Source organism: Piliocolobus tephrosceles, chromosome 4, assembly GCF_002776525.5.
Source record: "Piliocolobus tephrosceles isolate RC106 chromosome 4, ASM277652v3, whole genome shotgun sequence".
Classification (NCBI taxonomy): Eukaryota; Metazoa; Chordata; class Mammalia; order Primates; family Cercopithecidae; genus Piliocolobus; species Piliocolobus tephrosceles.
This window is the reverse complement of record NC_045437.1, coordinates 122,566,644-122,588,277: the sequence shown is the minus strand read 5'-3', so window position 1 is coordinate 122,588,277 and position 21,634 is coordinate 122,566,644. Positions and strand designations below refer to the sequence as shown.

At 40.0% G+C, this 21,634-nt stretch overlaps 1 protein-coding gene across 7 annotated transcripts in view; it reads left to right on the top strand.

Moving 5' to 3' along the window:
• Positions 1–21,634, top strand: part of TENM2 (teneurin transmembrane protein 2) — a 1,213,529-nt gene that overhangs the window by 891,161 nt on the left and 300,734 nt on the right. For 6 of the 7 annotated variants that reach the window (XM_023218891.3, XM_023218892.2, XM_023218890.2 and 3 more), the window contains one exon: positions 820–1,054. In XM_023218891.3, coding sequence (XP_023074659.2) covers positions 820–1,054 — 235 coding nt within the window. The remainder of the gene's footprint in view (positions 1–819; positions 1,055–21,634) is intronic. The other variant, XM_023218893.2, reaches the window with a different exon arrangement.

Sequence of the window (21,634 nt, the reverse complement as noted above, 5' to 3'; positions counted from 1 at the left end):
AGATAGATAGATAGATAGATAGATAGATAGATAGATAGATAGATAGAGATATGTTTATATGTATATGTGTATATTATACATATACACATATATATACATACAAATATGTGTGTACACACACATACGTATATATAAATCTTATTTTGAGTTGTCAGCATTTCTAAAAACTAGGAAATTTTATCTACAAGTCCAGATTTCCAGCTTTTCTAGAGAAACTAGAAATTACAGCTACCTTGAGCTCTGTCCCTCATTCCCATGTGACCAGGTTGACCTGGTGCTGAGTGAGGGCTGCTCCCTAGCCTCTCCACCTCAGCTCAGTCCATAGCTAGCCCACTCCACCCTCCTGCCTGGTCCCTACAGGTATTTAAAGGTGCTACTCCCTGACGTAGAGTGTGCCATATTCTTAATATCTTCAAAAGATAAAATTTTTGAAAAGAATATGTACAATGTACTAGTTTATCTGAAAAGGGAATAGGGACTTGCTACGGCAGTGATCAGCCTTGACTGTCATGTTACTTTCATTACAGTATTAATATGTTTCAAATAATTCCTCTGGTCAGCCCTTATCCACCTGGTTTTGCTAAACTAGTTTCTCATTATTCTTCATTTGATGTGTGTGGATAAATGCAAATCAAAGCCAATTATTTATTTGTAACTAACTCTGGGATGCCTGCTGCAGTCTTATCTGTCGCTCTAGCTTGCGGCTTTCAGCAATTGTCAGCTTGGAGACTTTGGTTTCAAACTCTCCTCCAGAGGTTTGCACAGTGCCTGAGACTGGAATCTGCAGACACTGACAGTCATTTCTCCTTTTTTTTTCAGGCCCTCCAAACCACCACAGCCAGTCGACTCTGAGGCCCCCTCTCCCACCCCCTCACAACCACACGCTGTCCCATCACCACTCATCTGCCAACTCCCTCAACAGGAACTCACTGACCAATCGGCGGAGTCAGATCCACGCCCCAGCCCCAGCGCCCAATGACCTGGCCACCACACCAGAGTCCGTTCAGCTTCAGGACAGCTGGGTGCTAAACAGCAACGTGCCACTGGAGACCCGGTAAGTCCCCTCTCCAGCTCACAGTCACACTCAGTGTCATCTTACCCCTGAGTCACCACACAGAGCCACTGGGTGTCTCAGAGTTCCAGTCGGAGAGACACTCTGGGCATAAATAATGAGACAACTTTACCACCTCCTTGTTCCCTTGGTAATTTGACCCTGGGCAGTAGGTTGACAGGTATTTCTTTGTTCACATGTGTCTCCTTTTAAAGCTTGTTTACTTTCTTAGATAGCTCTTGTGTACCCAACTAATAGAATTAGCATAACATATTTTTACTCGAAGGCTCATGGGAAACATGCTTATAAGGGTATATTGACTGAAAGCTGCTGATAAATTATGCATTTGGCCTTTCTTGAAGTAATAAATGAAGACTCATTTGAAATTAAGTGTTTGGGGAGACCTTGAGAAACAATCCCTGATTCCAAACTGACAGAAGTATAATTTAAATTTATATTTCATCCAACATGCAGTCTCACTTTAATCCCTCCTGTACACACTAACAGCTTGATGCCTGTGGGGCAAACAATAATGTATAAAAACAAACAAGAAAAAAGGGGCAGCACTTATATGAGGAGGGAAGAGTTTGAAAATGATCTCCAGGTCTGGTTTTGTTTTGTTTTCCTTTGCTTCTGTCCTTTTTTCACCTTCGGTTCTGTTCTCCAAAACCATATACACCTTAGTGACCTGAAAGAAGACCTGTCGGTCAGGGTATGGAGGGGTTGGGATGTCGTTGACAGCGAAGGCTGTGCGTGGGTTGGCCAGACTCTGAAACAGCCTTGCTGCTCTATCCCCAGGCACATTCTTGGTTGGTATGTTTTAAATGCTATTGTTTCCTTGCCTGGAAGAACCATGGAGACTGAACAGAGAGGAGGGCTAATTCATACTGACCCTTCAAAAAGTTCCCAAATAGATTTTAAACTTTAATAACTTAGGTTTGAGGAAAGACAGAAATAATCTGTAATCTTTCTGATAATGGCCAGTGAATTCTCTGCACACAGCTGGAAGCAATTTTGAAAATCCTAGCATTTGGAGTTGTTTCTTATCTATAATTTTTTGTTTTTTTATAAGATCCTGAAAATTAATATATTATGCATCTTTGTCACTATAATCACTCCAAACTTTTAATTTTATTTTCTGACTATTATAGGATTTTTTTAAAAGAATTTTTGCTTTATTAAAAGAAACTAAAAGAATGAACCTAAGCTAATAAATATCCTTGATCTCAACATTAGTTTAAAAGAATTGGTACAGAAATAAATAAAATGACACAAAATGAAGCACTAAGCAAAATACAAAGAGTGCTGCATATTATTATTTTCCTCTGCAAAAAATTACCTAACATGCGCATGCACACACACAGACACACACACACACACAGGCTCTCACACAAAGAATGGTTACATAACAAAGTAAACATAACAACAACATCACTTTGTTAATCCAAACTAACGTGAAAAATCTGTCGTTGAGACAGCTGTGGTAATTTAGACATGGATTGGGTATTTAATGATATTAAGAATATAATTATGATTTTGTTAGATGCAGTTTTGGAGTGCATGTTTGGTTCAAATATTAAAAACATTCCAAATTGAGGAATGAAAAATTACCTATCGAGTATTATGCTTTTTTAAAAATTTATTATATTTGATAAGTTCTGGGATACATGTGCAGAACGTGCAGGTTTGTTACATAGGTATACACGTGCCATGGTGATTTGCTGCACCCATCAACCCGTCATCTACATTAGGTATTTCTCCTAATGCTCTCCCTCCCCTAGCCCCCTACCCCCTCACAGGCCCCAGCGTGTGATATTCCCCTCCTGTGTCCATGTGTTCTTATTGTTCAGCTCCCACTTACGAATAAGAACATGTGCTGTTTGGTTTTGTGTTCCTGTGTTAGTTTGCTGAGAATGATGATTTCTGGCTTCATCCATGTCCCTGCAAAGGACATGAACTCTCTTTTTTGTGGCTGCATAGTATTCCATGGTGTATATGGACCACATTTTTTTTATCCAGTCTCTCACTGAGGGCATTTGGGTTGGTTTCAAGTCTTTGCTATTGTGAGTAGTGCTGCAATAAAACATATGTGTGTATGTGTCTTTATAGTAGAATGATTTATAGTCCTTTGGGGTATATACCCAGTAATGGAATTGCTGGGTCAAATGGTATTTCTGGTTCTAGATCCTTGAGGAATCACCACACTGTCTTCCACAATGGTAGAACTAATTTACACTCCCACCAACAGTGTAAAAGTGTTCCTATTTCTCCACATCCTCTCTAGCATATGTTGCTTCCTAACTTTCAATGATCGCCATTCTAACTGGCATGAGATGGTATCTCATTGTGGTTTTGATTTGCATTTCTCTAATGACCAGTGATAACGAGCTTTTTTTCATAGAGTTATTGGCCACATAAATGTCTTCTTTTGAGAAGTGTCTGTTCATATCCTTCACCCACTTTTTGATGGGGTTGTTTGTTTTTTTCTTGTAAATTTGTTTAAGTTTCTTGTAGATTCTGGATATTAGCCCTTTGTCAGATGGATAGATGGCAAAAATTTTCTCCCATTTGGTAGGTTTCCTGTTCACTCTGATGATAGTTTCTTTTGCTGTGGGGAAGCTCTTTAGTTTAATTAGATCCCATTTGTCAATTTTGGCTTTCTTTGCCATTGTTTTTTATATTTTTGTCAGGAAGTCTTTGCCCATGCCTATGTCCTGAATGGTATTTCCTAGGTTTTCTTCTAGGGTTTTTATGGTTTTAGGTTTTGTGTTTAAGTCTTTAAACCATCTTGAGTTAATTTTTGTATAAGGTGTAAGGAAGGGGTCCAATGTCAGTTTTCTGAATACAGCTAGCCAGTTTTTCCAACACCATTTATTAAACAGGGAATCCTTTCCCCATTGTTTGTTTCTGTCAGGTTTGTCAAAGATTAGATGGTTGTAGATGTGTGACATTATTTCTGAGGCCTCTGTTCTGTTCCATTGGTCTATATATCTGTTTTGGTACCAGTATCATGCTGTTTTGGTTACTGTAGCCTTGTAGTATAGTTTGAAGACATGTAGCATGATGACTCCAGTTTTGTTTTTTTTGCTTAGGATTGTCTTGGCTATATGGGTTCTTTTTTGTTTCCATATTAAATTTAAAGTAGTTTTTTCTAATTCTTTGAAAAAAGTCAGTGGTGATTTGATGGGGATAGCATTGAATCTATAAATTACTTTGAGCAGTATGGCCATTTTCACTATATAGATTCTTTCTATCCATGAGCATGGAATGCTTTTCCATTGGATTGTGTCCTCTCTTACTTCCTTGGGGAGTGGTTTGTAGTCCTTCTTGAAGAGGTCTTTCACTTCCTTTGTAAGTCATATTCCTAGGTATTTTATTTCCTTTGTAGCAATTGTGAATGGGAGTTCACTCATGATTTGGCTTTCTGTTTGTCTATTATTGGTGTATAAACATGCTTGTAATTTTTACACGTTGACTTTGTATCCTGAGACTTTGCTTGAAGTTGCTTATCACCTTAAGGAAATTTTGGGCTGAGATTATGGGGTTTTCTAAATATACAATCATGTCATCAGCAAACAGAAACAATTTGATTTCCTCTCTTCCTATTTGAATACCCTTTATTTCTTTCTCTTGCCTGATTGCCCTGGCCAGAACTTCCAATACTATGTATAATAGGAGTGGTGAGAGAGGGCATCCTTGTCTTGTGCCAGTTTTCAAAGGGAATGCTTCCAGCTTTTACCCATTCAGTATGATATTAGTTGGGGGTTTGTCATAAATAGCTCTTATTGTTTTGAGATATGTTTCATCAATACCTAGTTTATTGAGAGTTTTTAGCATGAAGGGGTGTTAAATTTTAGCGAAGGCCTTTTCTGCATCTATTGAGATAGTCATGTGGTTTTTGTTATTAGTTCTATTTATGTGATGGATTACATTTATTGATTTGTGTATGTTGAACCAGCCTCGCATCCCAGGGATAAAACCAACTTGATTGTGGTGGAGAAACTTTTTGATGTGCTGCTGGATTTGGTTTGCCAGTATTTTATTGAGGATTTTTGCAGCGAGGTTCATCAGGGATATTGGCCTGAAATTTTCTTTTTTTGTTGTGTCTTTGCCAGGTTTTGATATCAGGATGATGCTGGCCTCATAAAATGAGTTAGGGAGGAGTCGCTCTTTCTCTATTACTTGGAATAGTTTCAGAAGGAACGGTATTAGCTCCTCTTTGTACCTTTGGTGGAATTCAGCTGTGAATCCATCTGGTCCTGGACTTTTTTTGGTTGGTAGGCTATTAATTACTGCCTCAATTTCAGAACTTGTTATTGGTCTATTCAGGGATTGGACTTCTTCCTGGTTCAGTCTTGGGAGGGTGTATGTGTCCAGGAATTTATCCATGTCTTCTAGATTTTCTAGTTTATTTGCTTAGAGGTGTTTATAGTATTCTCTGATGACAGTTCGTATTTCTGTGGGATCAGTGGTGATATCCCCTTTATGATTTTTTTATTATGCCTATTTGATTCTTCTTTCTTTTCTTCTTTATTAGTCTGGCCAGCAGCCTATCTATTTTGTTAATCTTCTCAAAACACAGCTCCTGGATTCATTGATTTTTTGAAGGGTTTTTTATGTCTCTATCTCCTTCAGTTCTGCTTTGATCTTATTTATTTCTTCTCTTCTGTTAGCTTTTGAATTTGAATTTGTTTGCTGTTGCTTCTCTAGTTCTTTTAATTGTGATGCTAGGGTGTCCATTTTAGATTTTTCCTGCTTTCTCCTGTGGGCACTTAGTGCTACAAATTTCCCTGTAAACACTGCTTTAGCTGTGTCCCAGAGATTCTGGTACATTGTATCTTTGTTCTCATTGGTTTCAAAGAACTTATTTATTTCTGCTTTAATTTCATTATTTACCCAGTAGTCATTCAGAAGCAGATTGTTCAGTTTGCATGTAGTTGTACGGATTTGAGTAAGTTTCTTAATCCTGAATTCTAACTTGATTGCACTGTGGTCTGAGACACTGTTTGTTATGATTTTCATTCTTCTGCATTTGCTGAGGAGTGTTTTACTTCCGATTATGTGGTCAGTTTTAGAATAAGTGCAATGTGGTACTGAGAAGAATGTATATTCTGTTGATTTTGGGTAGAGAGTTCTGTAGATGTCTATTAGGTCCACTTGGTCCAGAGCTGAGTTCAAGTCCTGAATATCCTTCTTAATTTTCTGTCTCATTGTTCTGTCTCATATTGACAGTGGAGTGTTAAAGTGACCCACTGTTAATGTGTGGGAGTCCAAGTTTCTTTGCAGGTCTCTAAGAACTTGCTTTATGAATCTGGGCGCTCCTGTGTTGGGTGCATATGTATTTAGGATAGGTAGCTCTTCTTGTTGCATTGATCCCTTTACCATTATGTAATGCCCTTCTGTGTCTTTTTTTTATCTTTGTTGGTTTAAAGTCTGTTTTATCATAGAGTAGAATTGCAACTTTTGCTTTTTTTTTTTTTTTTTTTTTTTTTTCCATTTGCTTGGTAGATATTCATCCCTTTATTTTCAGCCTATGTGTGTCTTTGCACATGAGATGGGTCTCCTGAATACAGCACACAGATGGGTCTTCACTCTTTCTCCAATTTGCCAGTCGTGTCTTTTAATTGGGGCATTTAGCCTCTTTACATTTAGGGTTAATATTGTTATGTGTGAATTCGATCCTGTCATTATGATGCTAGCTGGTTATTTTACCCGTTAGTTGATGCAGTTTCTTCATAGTGTTGATGGTCTTTACAATTTGGTATGTTTTTGCAGTGGTTGGTACCAGTTGTTCCTTTCCATATTTAGTGCTTCCTTCATGGGCTCTTGTGAGGCAGGCATGGTGGTGACAAAATTTCTCAGCATTTGCTTGTCTGTAAAGGATTTTATTTCTCCTTCACTTATGAAGCTTAGTTTGGCTGGATATGAAATTCTGGGTTGAAAATTCTTTTCTTTAAGAATGTTGAATATTGACCCCCACTCTCTTCTGGCTTGTAGCGTGTCTGCAGAGAGATCCACTGTTAGTCTGATGACCTTCCCTTTGTGGGTAATTTGACCTTTCTCTCTGGCTGCCCTTAACATTTTTTCCTTCATTTCAACATTGGTGAATCTGACAATTATGTGTCTTGGGGTTGCTCTTTGTGGTGTTCTCTGTATTTCCTGAATTTGAATGTTGGCCTGTCTTGCTAGGTTGGGGAAGTTCTCCTGGATAATATCCTAAACAGTGTTTTCCAACTTGGTTCCATTCTCTCCGACACTTTCAGGTACACCAATCAAATGTAGGTTTGGTCCTTTCACATAGTCCCGTATTTCTTGGAGGCTTAGTTAATTCCTTTTCATTCTTTTTTCTCTGATCTTGTCTTCACTCCTTATTTCATTAAGTTGATCTTCAGTCCCTGATATCCTTTCTTCCACTTAATCTATTTGGCTATTGATACTTGTGTATGCTTCACGAAGTTCTTGTGCTGTGTTTTTCAGCTCCATCGGGTCATTTATGTTCTTCTCTAAGCTGGTTATTCTAGCTAGCAATTCCTCTAGCCTTTTTTTCAAGGTTATTAGCTTCCTTGCATTGGGTTAGAACATGCTCCTTTAGCTTGGAGGAGTTTGTTATTCCCCACCTTCTGAAACTACTTTTGTCAATTCTTCAAATTCATTCTCCATCCAGTTTTGTTCCCTTGCTGGTGAGGACTTGTGATCCTTTGGAGGAGAAGAGGTGTTCTGGTTTTTGGAACTTTCAGCCTTTTTTGTGCTGTTTATTTCCTCATCTTTGTGGATTTATCTACCTTTGGTCTTTGATGTTGGTGACCTTCAGATGGGATTTTTGAGTGGACGTCCTTTTTGTTGATGGTGATGCTATTCCTTTTTGTTTGTTAGTTTTCCTTCTAACAGTCAGGCCCCTCAGCTGCAGGTCTGCTGAAGTTTCCTAGAGGTCCACTCCAGACCCTGTTTGCCTGGGTATCACCAGCGGAGGCTGCAGACAGCAAAGACTGCTGCCTCTTCCTTCCTCTGGAAGCTTCACCCAGAGGGGCATCCCCCAGATGTCAGCTGGAGCCCTCCCGTATGAGGTGTCTATTGACCCATGCTGGGAGGTGTCTTCCAGCCAGGAGGCACGGGGGTTAGGGACCCACTTGAGGAGGCAGTCTGTCCTTTAGCAGAACTCAAAAGCTATGCCGGGAGATCCGCTGCTCCCTTCAGAGCCAGCAGGGGGGAATGTTTAAGTCTGCTGAAGCTGTGTCCACAGTCGCCCCTTCCCCCAGGTCCTCTGTCCCAGGGGCTTATCTATAAGCCCCTGACTGGGGCTGTTGCCTTTCTTTCAGAGATGCCCTGCCCAGAGAGGAGGAATCTAGAGAGGTAGTCTGGCTACAGCAGCTTTGCTGAGCTGTGGTGGGCTCTGCCCAGTCCGAACTTCCCAGTGGCTTTCTTTACACTGTGAGGGGAAAACCACTTACTCAAGCCTCAGTAATGGCGGACGCCCCTCCCTCCACCAAGCTCAAGCATCCGAGGTCGACTTCAGACTGCTGTGCTGACAGCCAGAATTTCAAGCCAATGGATCTTAGCTTGCTGAGCTCAGTGGGAGTGGGATCTGCTAAGTTAAACCACTTGGCTCCCTGGCTTCAGACCCCTTTCCAGGGGAGTGAATGGTTCTGTCTTGCTAGCATTCCAGGCACCACTGAGGTATGAATAAAAAAACTCCTGCAGCTAACTCAGTGTCTGCCCAAACAGCCACCCAGTTTTGTGCTTGAAACCCAGCGCCCTGGTGGTGTAGGCACCCAAGGGAATCTCCTGGTCTGTGGGTTGTGAAGACTGTGCAAAAAGTATAGTATCTGGGTATCTGGGCCGGAATGCACTGTTCCTCATAGCACAGTCCCTCATGGTTTCTCTTGGCTAGAGGAGGGAGTTCTCCGACCCCTTGTGCTTCCTGGGTGAAGCAACACCCCGCCCTGCTTCAGCTTGCCCTCCATGGGCTGCACCCACTGTCTAATAAGTCCCAGTGAGATGAGCCTGGTATTTCAGTTAGAAATGCAGAAATCAACTGCCTTCTGCATTGATTTCACTGGGAGCTGCAGACCAGAGCTGTTCCTATTCGGCCATCTTGCCAGCCAGCAGAATTATAGATTATTTTTAACCATGCCTACAATCTTAATCTTTAAAGGTTAAAATATGTAAAGTCAATAAAAACTGTATATAATAGAGATATTTAAACTTCTGCCCTGCTATAGTAAACCACTAATAAACAGCTTTGCTGGAAGCTGACTGGGTGGCCAGGCTTAACTCAGGATATTGTTAAAGTTGATGATGGTCTTAAAGACTAGATAGTATTTTCTGTCTTTTTCCTCTCCACTCTTACAAACTGCCATAGAGTTTGTTAATTAGTCAGCCTATTTTTACATTAACAGACTATTATTTGAAAAACAGTTTGTGGATATAAGTGCTACTTATAATGGACTAGATGAAGAATAGAGGAAGGAAAGAAAGGGAAGAGGAGATGTGATAACTACTGTAGAAAAAGAAGAGGAACACTATGACCATTATATATGCTGAACATTAATGCTTTACATGCATTATCTCACTCAAGCCTGAAAGCAATCCTATGAAGTAGGAAGGGACTTTTATTATGGCCATTTAAAGATGCAGAATCTAGGGATAGAGGGACAAAGTAAGCTGCAAGAAGTATAAAACTTCAGGAAGATAGTAAACTATGAGCCATGTTGGATGAAACAATGGAAGTTCCTACACCCAAAATAACGTGGTGAAATGTCTGATGGGTAAACAACCACAAATCTAGGTTTATTGCCCTACTTGTTAACATTTACAGGACCAAATCCACTGGAGTGTCTGCTCTTGGCAATTAGTCTGCCCTTTGTGATAAGAACACACACAACACATAGACATATCTCCCATCTCCCAACTCCTGATTCAATCAGTTGGTTTTCCAGGAGATTTATTTTGAATAACTTTTTGTAATAAAGTGTCCTCTTGACAAATATCTGTTAGAGAGGACCAACGAAACCAAGCAGATCACTGTCCTGCTTTCCTAAAGTAAGTTCTTCCAGAATTTACTTACTGGTCTAGAGTCCTCCTTCAGATCCTTTGAATATTTGGCATTTCTCCAAGGATTAGGACTTCTCAATGATAATTTCAGAAGAAGCACATTAAAGAAAAAATTTGGTGGGAAGATAGGATTGCCAAAACCTTGACGTCCATCAGAAGGAAAAAAAAAAGTGAGACAACATCTGAGTATTCTTCGATCCATATGTTCAAGAGCCAAGGATTAGAGCTCCTTGGGATGGAGTTGTTGGCAGAAATCCAGCACAAGGTGCAAAACTTGGTAAATATTTGAAACTCCACTCGTGGAACTGAGTACATAGAATATGCATCTGGTCTCATGTATGAAAATTCTAGTCATAGTTCATAGAAGTGATGAAATGTATGATTCTCTTTTAAATATTATTTGTATTAGTTTGTTCTCATGCTGCTAATAAAGACATACCCGAGACCCGGTAATTTATAAAGGAAATAGATTTAATTGACTCTCAGTTCAGCATGACTGAGGAGGCCCCCAGAAACTTACAATCATGGCAGAAAGGGAAGCAAACACTCTCTTCTTCAACATGGCAGCATCAACTGCTGAGCAAAAAGGGGGAAAACCCCTTATAAAACCATTAGATCTCATGCGCACTCACTCACTATCACGAGAACAGTATGAGGGTAACTGCCCCATGCTTAAATTACCTCCCACTGGGTCCCTCCCACAACACATGGGAATTATGGGAACTACAATTCAAGATGAGATTTGGGTAGGGACCCAGTCAAACCACATTGTTATTAGTTCAGTCTCTTATTAGCAAATATTTATTGAGTCCCTTGTGTATGCCAAGAGCTATGTTAGGTACTGGCAAGATACTGATTAAAACATGTGTTGTCCCATTAAAGGTCACCAAACCTAAAGGAGGATGCAGGTACATAAGCAAAAGATAGTTCAACATAAACAGTAATGGAAGTCTAAAAGTTACAGAGATGTTATAGTGGAAGAAGTGATTAACCATCTGAGAAAGATCAGGAAAATTTTTGTAGCTGAAGGGCTGCTTGAGCTGGGTTTTGAGGGATGAGTAGGAATTTATCTATTACATAGGTAAAGTCAGATATGATAGCATATTATTATTTGTTCTCATTCACTACTGTTTTTCCATATAGTCTTGGCAACAGAGAATTAAATGAATTAATTGATTCAAATGCTAAAATATTGTGAGTTTACTTGTATCATTTTCTTAGCCATGAGAGAGTATAGATATGGGATTTCTTCTTTTTAGGAGCATGATGCCATGCTAGTATTTCCATTTCTGTCTTTCATACCAAATAAGAATTGGTCTCTCTCCAGGAGAGAGAACCATCAAAAACAAGACATTCTGAAGGTTGGTTATAATTTAGTCACCATTTTTGAAAATGTGGTGTAAATTTACAAACAGCTTGACCACCCTTACTCTCATTAATACAGATTTCTGGATGTGATGGAATAATTTCATAACTCCGAGAGGTAATGAGCAGGCATTCTGCCGCCCCCATAATACAAAGCCAAGTCCAGTGTGTCTCCTTAGACCAATGGGGAGTGGACCCTTTCCTCTCCGCATTGCTCTTTTGATGTCCCCATCGGTCTTAATGAAGCATGTTAGATCTTCTCTGAACTATCCTTCTTTTTTTTTTTTTTTCTTCCATGATGAGTAAATTGGAGGGGCTGATTAAGGAGGCATAACCAGAAAATAGGACTGTTTAGAATTTAACAAAAGACACAAAAGCATATAAGGGAAGTTCTGTATCAATGTTAAATAAAAGAACAATGCATATAAATTTCTACTACCAAAAGCAGTCTATTCATGTATAAACCATAATATAATCCAAGAAAAATCAAACATAAAGCAGAACTAATTGCAAGCAGTCTGTACTGTCTTTTCTTAAGTAGTGTGTTACAGAATCACTCTATCCTCCACCTTCCTCCCAGCCTATTCACAGAAGGTCTTGAAACAAAGTCTACTTGCAATTCTTGTTCAATATCACCTATCTACTTCCTCTACTGAAAGTGACAAGGTGAGGAATCTTGCTGGTCGGCTGCTTCTTTGGGAGTTTCTAAAGTCAGCTTCTCTTGTCTAAAACAGTAGAAAGTAGCTCAGTGACAGAACCTAACTTTCCTTCCTTTGTGTGTTTTGCTGAAGCAAGCGTCTCTCTTTGGATCCATCTGAGCAGCAGATCACAAAAGAGAATCCCTAAGCAGGACAAAATCTTCTCTCTGAGTTCATCTTTTGCCCTGACATACTAGAAGCCCTAATTTTAATCATCAAGAACCTCAAGCTGCAAAACAGTTTGCAATTTGCCTTTTTAAATGGTCATTCATTAATTATTCTAGAAACAGCTATGAGAACCTACCATGTGTCAGGCACAGAGGATTCAGCAAAGGAGAAAAACAAAATCCGTCCTTATGGAGATTCTACACTAGAAGCAGACAGAACATGAACAAATGCCCCTCACACCATGACAAATCCAGTAAGTGCCACAGACGTCTGGGGAGTCAGACCCATGAGAAATGGACATTTAAACTGAGCCCTGAAGATGAGTAGGGGTTAATCAGGCTTAAAGAGTGCTCTAGGTCACAAAAACAATGAGCCACTAGGGGAAAAAACACAAAGGTGCCAGAAAGAGAAAGCAAGAGAAAGCAAACTAGAAAGGTAGGCAAGAAGGATCAAGGCTTCGGACCATGTTAAAGCTTTTGGACTCTACCTTGAGAACAATTAAAAGTCACTGAAGCTTTTTAAGCAGGAGAGCAAAATAATAAGATATACTCTGCTTTTTGCTTTTAATAATGGTAGCTGCCCCATGATAAATGGATTGTGGGAGGCAGTTAAGGTGGAAGGTATGCAGTACTAAAGGTCCAGTTTGGAAAATAAAATAATTGTTAAGATAAAAAGTGGAATGCCTTTGATTATGGAGTGGTGCTGAGTATTCAGAGATGTGAGGTATAGTTTAAAGGTAGAATCAGTAGAAATTAATGATTGCTGGGATTTGAAGATGAAGGTTAGGATTCTTCATCAAGTTTTTGACTTAGATGTCTGGGTGAATAGCAATGTCATGTGCTGAAGAAGGAACAGGTTTTTGTGGCAGAAAACAAAAGTTCGGTTTTGGACATGTTACACTTATGAGGCAAGAGAATTGAGTGCAGTTATTGGCCAGTTTTATTTTGATTCTAAAATAATATGTATAACACAGAAAATCATCCATTTACAAATAATGGCATATGCAGTATATCCAAAGCCCTCAGTGATTGATTTTTCTCTTTAAAAAATGTCTCTCCAGGCCAGATGCAGTGGCTCATGCCTATAATCCCAGTAATCTGGGAGGTTCCGATGGAAGAATCTCTTGAGCCTAGGATGTGGAGGCTGCAGTGAGCTATGATCCCACCACTACACTCCATCCTGGGTGACAGCGTGAGACTCAGTCTTTAAAAAAAAAAATTCTCTCCAGAAATTTGTTAAATTTATTTCACACGATCATATAGGCCTGTGAATACTAACTTTTCTTTGTCAAATACTTTTTGCTTGGCACTAAGCTTTACCTACAGGATCCCATTTAATCCCTTAAGCTCTTCTGTTAGGTGTATGTTACTACTCACATTTAAAATACAGGGAAACCAAGGCTGGGGGAATTAAGTTACTTACATGTCATCCGTTAGTAAGTGACAAAGCTGAAATTTGAATCTGGGCTGACCTGACTTTAAATCCCATATTCTTAATGACCATATGGTAATGCCTGTGGAACTAGGAAGGCGGTGGGGGGAAACTCTGCCTAACCTGATGGCAAACAACAAATTAATTTGCTTAGGCCATGAAATGAAGTCAATGCATTCTAAGTGGCATAAGGCGAGAAATGATCTATGGGATGAACTCCAGTTTGTTACTGGACATAGACTTAGTCATTGTCAAACTCATAAGCCAGGCCAGATGCAAGAGACCTTTCTCTGCAGCACTGAGGAATTGGTGGCAACCCTGACAGTAAATCTGAGGCCTCACCACTCCATGGTGGTGGGAGCATAGCATATGATTTACAGGGAGAGGTTTTATGCCCTGCATATTATAAAATGTGAGTGTAGATTGACAAAGAAGAATTAAGAAGCACAGCTACTTATTTAGCTCTGCAATTCGTAGGATCTTTTTCACTCTAAGCAGAGCTCTGCCAGATTGGTGGGAGAAAGCCCAGTAGCCATGGGTGCCACGGCTGACCCTTGGGGCATCCCTTGAATATCATCCTTGTTCCCATTAGCAGGAAGTATGACAAGTGCTCAGAAAAAGAACTGAGCATGTTGGGCTTGCTGAGTGGTATCTAAGGAATCTCATTTTCGTGTCAGAATTTTTAAAAACATACCTTTTGTCTTCAAGAAGAAGCAATCTTAGACTAATCTGGATGCCTTATTGGTAGTGCGTATTTGGGAATCGAGATTCAAGACCTTCAGTAAACAAGGCTTTCACAGAGAAGAAACAAGATTGTAGAAACATCTTCACCATGCTGAGTGCAAAGACTGTTCCAAACTTGTTCTCAGATTGATTTTTCTACCTAAGGATTAATTTTCTGACAGAATCACTGACAAGCTTGATCTTTAGAATATTAAACCTAGGCAACCTGTTTGCTTTTTTGTTTGTTTTTTAATGTTTTCAAGTGAGGTTTAAAGGTAGGATTCATTCTGGGTGAACCAAATGCATTGAAGCACTTTCAAATCAATAGGTAGCTTGATTTCTCTGTGTTGCGAAACATTATGCCCCCTCTAAATTCTCATCACAGGCAACATGGAAATTAATGAGACCTTTAGGTTAGCCTTTCAAGCTCAACCCTATTTTATAGCTTTACCTTGCCTTTTTGACACCACGATCTCGCCTGGCCACCAGCAGCATTTCATGTTGCAGTGCACTTTAATTTTGCAGTTTTCTTAGTCTTCCTTGGAAACTGGCAGCTTATTAATCTCAATAACTGAGTTGCTCAATAGGCAAGCTCACCAATGAGAGACCAGGCTGTGTCTTTTTTTTTCTTGGCAGATGGAAACAAGGGAGTTGGTTGTTGGATGGAGGCAAGGGAGGTGGCAGAGAAAAAGCCGGTTAGGAGGGGTACCTCATTCCCCACATCACTTTCTAATAATTGGCAGGAAAATAAAGCGAGCCTAGTCTAATCCACTGCTCTGCAATTTATGGCTTGTGGTGTTAAACACACTCAAACCCATTAATAAGAAAATAAATAAAGTGTTGTGGGACATGTGCAAATTACAAGGTGCATTAAGAAAGAAACAAACATTACATCTCATTCAAGACCACTCCAGCCTATTCTTGGTGTGGTTTGCAAACTTGGAAGCATCCTGAAAAGTGGAGGTACCTAAGGAGAAGCTGTCCTTTCTAAATTTGCCTGCCTCTACAAAATTAAAAACTTATTGAAGAATTGAACTTCTTATTGCAGGGGACCACAGCGAAATCTCTAGGTAGAAAGAACTTAAAAATAAAATAAAATAAAAATCCATCCCTCAGCAGCGTGTACCATGGGGACCCAATTACAAATTGAGGCCACCCCGTGGTCATGTGTTGTAAGAGCAAGACTTTGCCCTGAGTCCGTGTAAATGTTGAAGACTCTGGGGTTAAGTTCACAGTTGAAAAATGTCAAATATTTCCATCTCTGTCTGTGTTCTTTCACCCATTCAACTAATACCAACAGTCATTCCCTTGAGGCACTTCCTGAAGTCTTCCCAGAGGATATTTTATCTGGCTCAGACAGGGAGAAACTTGATGAAGCGCAAGTCCTTTCTAATTCCGGCTTTCTGATGATCCTTTTCTTTTCACAGAAGCCAGATAAAGCACTCGCAGTCCTCCCAGGCAGGGGAAGTAGGTCCTGCAACTTTTCTGAAGGTTCCTTTGGTTTATTAGTCCTGGCCTCATTTGCTTTTGTGAGTTTGGATCTTGTGTCCCCAGACTTGCAAACCATCACAAGATACTCAGCCATTCTGCTCAGCTGCAGCTGCATCCTTTGGATTTTATGCGAATGTTTAAGAAACTTTTCCTACATTATGTTTTTTCTTCCAAAACCCACCAGACAATTTGGGGCCATTCTGTGAGTATTCTTTGCAAATACTCCTTTTTAGAGGTCATGGCAAAGCTCTATACAAAGGATCACCCTCAAAATCGTGTATTTTTCAAATCCCTTATTGAATCATTTCTTGCTCAAAATAACTGTTTAGGAGTCAGGAAATACCTCCAATTTCTGTCATTCTTACTTAAGCTGTATATGCCTTATGGTTCAAAAGAGACTGAATACTAATTCTTTTCTATTTGTTAAAAGGTACTGAAATCAGATTTCAATTTGCTAGAGCTTCAAATGAGTACCAGCATTCATGAGTCCATTTCTCAACAATTAGTATTCCTGTAAAGGTATTGCACACCAATAATATGACATTTAAATTCTTATTTTATTTTTTAATTATTTGAACAAAGAGTTAAAATCCTGCCCTAAAGGGAAGGTGGGAAATGTTGCTTTACTTAACATTGGTATGTTCTTAGATAAGAATTTTACATGGAAAACTTAATCTTAGTGATTTTCTAATTTCTTATCAACCAAGATCCTCTCCACTGTACTTGGAGACATGTGATGAGAAGACATAGGGAGATATTAGGCCCACTGAAGCATTTGGTGGGACTCTAAGGAACTCTACTCTCCCCCATCCCCACTCTCACCAATTCAGGAAAATGAAGGAATAAATTTACAAGCCCCCTGTGCAAGGGGTGGTGCTATGCATATGTGCATTTTCTGGATGTTCTTGTATTCAGTCATCTTTTCCAGCTTCTAACTCTCAGAATCCATATAAGGAGACATTGTAGCTCTATGGACAATCTTTTCACTTGTGGGAAACCACGGACCACTCCTTTTGGTCTTTGTTTTTAAACATAATCATCTCTGAAATGCCTACTTTGTGCCCAGTAGGATACTAGGCACTTTACATCATGTTATCTGAATTAAAGCCCTTGGGGAGAGATGTTGATAGGGTTTGGCTGTGTTGACACCCAAATCTTATCTTGAATTGTAGCTGCAACAATTCCCATGTGTTGTGGTAGGGACCTGGTGGTGGTAGGTAATTGAATCATGGGGGCGGGTCTTTCCTATGCTGTTCTCATGGTTGTGAATAAATCTCATGAGATCTGGTGGTTTTATAAGGGGGAGTTTCCCTACACAAGCTCGCCCTTTGCCAGCTGTCATCCATGTAAGATGTTACTTGCTCCTCCTTGCGTTCTGCCATGATTGTGAGACCTCCTCAGCCATGTGGAACTGTAAGTCCACTAAACCTCTTTCTCTTTATAAATTACCCAGTCTCAGGAATGTCTTTATTAGGAGCATGAGAACAGACTAGTATAGATGTTATTGTACCCTTTCAACATATCAGGAAAATGAAACTTGAGAAGGTGAAGGGTTTGGGACAGAGAGAAGATCTGGACAGAACAGGATTCAAGTAGTACTTACACTTAGGCATTGGGAGTCTCTCAGCCTTGCACTTCTTTACTTTGTACCATTGCTGTTATGCAGGCCTCCTTTTGTGGAATTTTTATGGTAACTATATGCTATATTCTCATAGCTTAGAAACCTAACAGAAAGTGAAGCTCTTCTTCTTGATATTTCAACAACACTCCCTTGATTGAGTCTCATGGAATCCAACTAGAGTCACATGCCCGCAACTGACCCAAGCCTCAAGCCTGGAGTCTTGGCGAATAGACCACATTAATTGGCCAGGTCTGGATCACGTGCCCATATGGGGCCTCTTAGTGGAGAGGAAGGAGTGTGACCCATAACCAAATATTGTGCTATTAGGAGACCCTGAAATGGAGGCCTGGCAGGCAAAAGCCACAGACCAACTCAGGTCACATTCAATGTTAGTTTGGTCACAGCCCAGCTCATATTGCCTGATTGTAATGATTTTCTCTTCCAGGCAGGCACAGTCCTGGCCAGGGTGGGGCAATTTCAGGATACTGAGTTATCTCACTTGTCAGAGCACAGAAGGAGGTTTACATTTGATTCCAATAAGAAGTTGAAAACTAAGTTTCACTGACTAACTCCCACCCCCTTCTGACTTATCACCCTCTCTGGTTGACTTCTCAAACGTCCCATGACTTTACTTCTGAGTTCACTGTGGCCACTTAATGCATTTTAACTTTTATGAGTCTCCTGGCATCTCTTTTGAGCTATCATCTTCTTTCCTGCAAAAGTGCTTGGATTCCACATTTTCTAATTAAAACATGCTCATTTATTGTCTTACTAACCAGTGCTCTTTATGAGGGCTCATGATGAGAAAGTTAACTCAAAACATCTCGATGCATTTCCTATCTCTTGGAAATGGCTGGAGAAGCAGTTTTGCCTTGTAAAGTTGAATGACTGAAGAATTTTTGGTTTTGCTTTTTAATAAAACCATGCATGGGAAACATTTAACTCTATGCTTCAAGCTCCTAATGTTCTCAGCAATGCAGTATATTCTGTTTGTTGTGGTGTGTGTAGACGGGACAGATTGCAGGGGTCAGATAGCTCCATAATGAGTATAGGTAACATCAGAATAGTTCTGTGTTTAATTAGACAAAAATTTTTGTCCTAAAATGCAACATGTCCTAATGTTAATAATGGTGCCCATTGCTGTTTGTGCTCCAGTGAATTAATCTGATATTATTAGAGGTTGTCAGCATCAGTGCAGCAGGGGGTAAGGGTGGCACACATGCGTTTAAACCCACCGAGAATTTCAATATAATCGTGTGTGTGGTGGCATTGGGGTGGGCTGGGAACAAGGTAGAAGGGGCATATTTAGTACCTGTCTACGTATACTTTGTTTTTTCAGTTTCACTACTGTTTGCTTTGTCTTTGGAAACATAAAAGCAGTGTTACAACAGGGACATCCTCATGTTCTGTCTATAGTGTGCATCTTCAAATTCATAATACCATTCAGTTTGGGGAAAAGGGCAAAGTGTAGCATTCTTCACAGAGTTTACACAGAGCCCACAAGGGCTAATTCAGGCAGAAAGGGAGAGACACAGATAGAGGAGACAGAGATAGAGATAGAGATAGAGATAGAGATAGAGATAGAGATAGAGACAGATGGAGATAGAGATAAAGGGAGGCAGAGAGAGAGAGAAAGAAAGGGGGAAAAAGGACCTGGTGATGCAGATGTGGAAAAAAACAGATGCCCTCTTCAGGGAGGTTGGCCCTTGATTCTGACCACTACATTAGAAAATATTAGAAGAAGGAGTCAAGGTCAACGTGAATTGGGTTGGCCAAGACAACTGAGCCCTGCTGGACGCAGTGCCTCACATCTGTAATCCCAGCAATTTGGGAGGCCGAGGCAGGCGGATCACTTGAAGTCAGGAGTTCAAGACCAGCCTGACCAACATTGTGAAATCTCGTCTCTATTAAAAATACTAAAATTAGCCAGGCGTGGTGGCACATGCCTATAATCCCAGCTACTCGGGAGGCTGAGGCAAGAGAATTGCTTGAACCCGGGAGGCGAAGGTTGCAGTGAGGCAAGATTGCACCAGACTGGGTCACAGAGTGAGACTCCATCAACGAAACAAAACAAAACCCTGGGCCCTGATCATTTAAGTGAAGGGGTCACCATTTGGCTGCACACAGGCAGAGTTTTCAAACTGGAAACCAGGTTAAGATCACCTAGTATAGTCCAATGTCTATTTTTACAGACATGGAGAGTGAGGCTTAGAAAGTTCCATGACACACCAGCACCTTCCACTCCAAATGCCTGAGTGGGGCTGGAAGTCAGGCCTCTAGCTAGAGCTTTCCCCAGCACAGTTCACTATTCCCTGCATGATTAGGGAATGTTGGTGCCTACTTATCCTGCACAGAATATTTATCTCCATTTCCTTCTGCAAAGGAAAGGTCATAAATTTAAGGCAAAGAATTAGAGCACATATTGCAACAGCTTTTGTCTTCTCAGTTATTTTATTACAGAATATGCACATTCTCTTGGTAAAATATTCAACACATAGACAGAAAGTAGAAAGGAATATTCCCTGCTTTTCAATGTCCATTTTCAAGGAAATTTCACTTGAAGGTTGATTATTTTAGGCTTTCAAAAATGCTTGTGGAAGTCTGAGCATGTATATTTTAAGTTTAATATAAATGGAATCATATACATATCATTTGGCAACTTCCTTTTTATCACTTAATGAGATACTGTGGAAGCATTTTCAGGTAATTTTATGTATACTTACCTCATTCCTTTTTAAAGTCTGTGTAATATTCTATAATGCTCTAATTTATTTAACCAGTCTCTTCTTGATGGACATTTAGGTCACTTTCAGAATTTTGCTATTACAAACAAATTTGTAATGAAACGTCTTGTGTATATATCTTTCTTTGCATACGTATATAATTATATTCAGAAGTTAAATTCCTGGAAGTGAAATTGCTAGATCAAAGGATATGTGTAATGTGCATTTTGAATTTTGATAGATTGTGCCAGATTGTTTCTGTCTCCATTCAAAATGTTACCATCTCTCTTTACTTCTCCTTATTTGATAGCCTGAGTATCTTTTGTGGGTTTAAAATAAGAGCCCAGAAGTTTATGGTGTTAGATTTCAGACATAGAAATCAGAGGATTTTTTTTTTCAAGGAATAATGTAATAAATAATACGTAAATACCCTAGAAATGCCAATACCACTTCTTAATGCCAGATGTAGTATGAGAAACAGACATAACTGTAGGGAAAAATCCGACTCTCTCACTCCCCTTGGTTCTAGCTGTAGGGCCCTTTCTCTTCATTCCCAGACTGTGCTACAGCATGGCCTATGTGATTCAAAACTCCTAACCTTTGTTGCCTTTCCTTTCTCATTATAATTTGGCAATGTTTGAGTTTACCTCTTCTCCTCATCCACCTTGCCTCTATCTCCCTAACGTGGATATTATAAGAATGTCTAAAAAGACCTAGTCAAGTTCCTGAATCCCAAGAGAAATGCCTAGTAAGTGGTATTATTGTTTAACTATTACAGAAAAGCATTATGATCAAGGGCTTGAATATCTGGCAAGGAAGACAGCCTTTTTTGTGAAATAAGTATGTGAGGGCTCTGTCAATAGGAGGCCCTCAGGCCAAACTTATATAGTTACTTTATCTGAAACTCTGATTTTATGCTAAATAAGGATTTTTGTATTTCCCACCTCCTGTTGGTAATCCCATTACCAGCTGTGTTCACAGGACTTCAGCTTAATTCAGCCAACATTTGTAGGGTTCCGACTAGCAGCTGAGCACCACGGCATCGATAATGAAAGATCGAACAGACATGGCCCCTGACCTCTGGGAATTACAGTCTAGAGGGAGAAAGGCCACAGAGCAGATCATTTATATAGATATAGGATGTTGTAAGCTGGACATGAGCTCAGGGGACTCTACAGAAGCATGGAGCATGGAGTGCATCCAACCTACCTGGTCAGGGAAGCCTGACTGGCAGGAACGGGGTCTGAGTTCCATCTGGGTGGAATAGTTACAGCTGCCCCAGCAAAAGGGCATTCCAGGCAAAGGTGAGAGA